Below are 2,287 nucleotides of genomic sequence, written 5' to 3' on the forward strand. Positions count from 1 at the left end.
GAAGTGATCTGTATTCTGTTGAAACTGCCAGACGCGGATCGCGATTTCGATCTTTTTGGATCTCATCAGCGCGTCGCAAACAGCTCCGACAGAACACAGACCGACTTTTACCTGCTGTCTTAACAGCGCGTTTTAGAAAATACCACAAATGGCGCGGTAAACGCCATCTATAGTACGATGCTACATTATTACGTACGCTCCAACAAGGTCCATTTCTGTCGATATCTACTTGCTGAAACAAACCATTACCATAATCGAATAAAACAATTCGAAGTAGTCTGGATTATGGTAACGTGCCTATCACGTTAAGGTTAGCTACGTCGGAATTCGTTTCAACAAGTAGATATCCATACAAATGGACTTGTTGGAGCATACGTAAACCCATTTATTCAATATTAAAAGCTACAACATGTTGTCTAGTAGGAGACAATGCTTTGTATGAGTACCTATTATAAATACTCATGCTCTCTATCGTACGTGGTAATATAAATTTGAAAACGCGCCATACAAAATTCACAATGGTACCATAAAGTTGTAATTGCACTTAGACATGAGCAAATGCGGTTGTTGCTATTGTTGGCAGTTTTATTCCATGAGCCGCTAGTTCAGATGGCTCAGAGTTTAGGTACTCCTTGTATTATGCTATCTGTGCTTATTCTTCGAATACTGGCAATAATGGCATTGGATACTTTTATCTGCATTCTGTCGGAACTGTCTACATAGTGTTGATTAGTTCCTGTAAGATCGAAATCGCGATCCATGCCTGGCAGTTTTGACACGAAACTGATCAACAACTTTTTGTTAGGTACCTAGTTGATAGTTTTTATTTTATAGGGGTCAAATTGGAAATACCCGTAACTTTCGGTTAGAACAAATGGCGGAACATATCGAATATCCTTGTAAGTATTCGGGCTGCTCTTTTACCGCCAAACCGGATAAAATCAAGGAGCACGAGGCCACTTGTTTTCTCAGCATCTACGATTGTCCCTTCAAATACAGGACCCAGTGCAAATGGAGTGGTTTTCACTCGGCCATCTTGGATCACGTTCACGATCAGCATCCTGAAGATACCGTAGAACTGCCGGTTATTGTTTTTATTTGCGAAAGTTTGGATAATTTGAACTACACTGAATACAACATCTTGCCAGCTTGTGGTCAGTTGTTCATGGTCGGCTTTTGTTACAGTGATTTTCAATTTCTTTGGACTGTGCAATTTATAGGACCAAAAGAAAACGCGAAAAATTACTTTTACGAACTGGACTTTAAGGATAATAGTGGAACAGATAAAAGGCTGTTTGTCAAACGACTCTGCTGTCCGTTGACTGATTTCGATGAAATGTTTGATGATGATGAGGATGTTGTGTCATTAAAACATAGTTTATTACAGCCTTTAATAGACAACGGAGACCTGATATATTCCTGCAATATTGTTCCTGTATCATAGCTAATGCTATAATCACTATCAGTTAACTGGAATCATTTTTTTGTTTTCATTTTAACATTAAAACGTCAATTATTACTACAATAATTGTTTGTTATGCAGAATTAATTATTCGTTTTTGTTTTGTGAATAAGTTTTTATGTAATATGTTCTATAAAAAATACCTATGATTTGTTTTGTTACTATTCTTTTACTATAAAACAATTGCAAACTATGTGGAATTTGACTTATTCCTTTCAATATATATATATATAAAACATGTTCTGTCATGCCCTCGTTGAGAATCGAACCCGGGCCCCTAAAAAGAAAATTTGGGTGTTTCATTGCCACCAGCCAGTAAGACTAGTGGTCAGGCAGTCCCTCCAGACTACGCCGGAAAATAGGGCAGAAGACCCTCTTCATCCTTCTTTCAGGAATCGTGAGAGAGAATGAAAGATTATCTATGGAATATTACTGCCCCAGCATTTGCCTAAGTGATCCAAGAAAACCACAGAAAAACTTGGACCAAGGCAGACAGACCCGATATTAAACCGACATTTTCCCGAATGCTAAGCAATGGTCTAAACCTCTAGGCCATGCCACAAAAATATTTTTGGATGTTTCATTCCCACCAGCCGGTAAGACTAGTGGTCAGGCAGTCCCTCCAGACTACACCGGAAAGTAGGGCAGAAGACCCTCTTCATCCTTCTTTCAGGAATCGTGGGAATGGGTGGGTGGTGGTTCGGATGAGAAACATGAGACGGACGAAATGAAGACAGAAGAGAATGAAAGATTATCTAAGGAATATTACTGCCCCAGCATTTGCCTAAGTGATCCAAGAAAACCACAGAAAAACTTGGACCAAGG

At 39.1% G+C, this 2,287-nt stretch overlaps 1 protein-coding gene across 1 annotated transcript; it reads left to right on the top strand.

Annotated features, from left to right (window-relative positions):
- Nucleotides 1-874: 874 nt before the first annotated feature.
- LOC108743530 (E3 ubiquitin-protein ligase SIAH1B-like) lies at nucleotides 875-1,444 on the top strand. The gene is made up of 2 exons (XM_025979517.1): nucleotides 875-1,154; nucleotides 1,221-1,444. The coding sequence occupies exons 1-2, from the start codon at nucleotides 875-877 to the stop codon at nucleotides 1,442-1,444; spliced, it is 504 nt and encodes a 167-aa protein (XP_025835302.1).
- The last annotated feature ends 843 nt before the right edge of the window (nucleotides 1,445-2,287 follow it).

This window comes from Agrilus planipennis, unplaced genomic scaffold (genome assembly GCF_000699045.2).
Source record: "Agrilus planipennis isolate EAB-ADULT unplaced genomic scaffold, Apla_2.0 scaffold1200, whole genome shotgun sequence".
In the NCBI taxonomy this organism is placed as follows: domain Eukaryota; kingdom Metazoa; phylum Arthropoda; class Insecta; order Coleoptera; family Buprestidae; genus Agrilus; species Agrilus planipennis.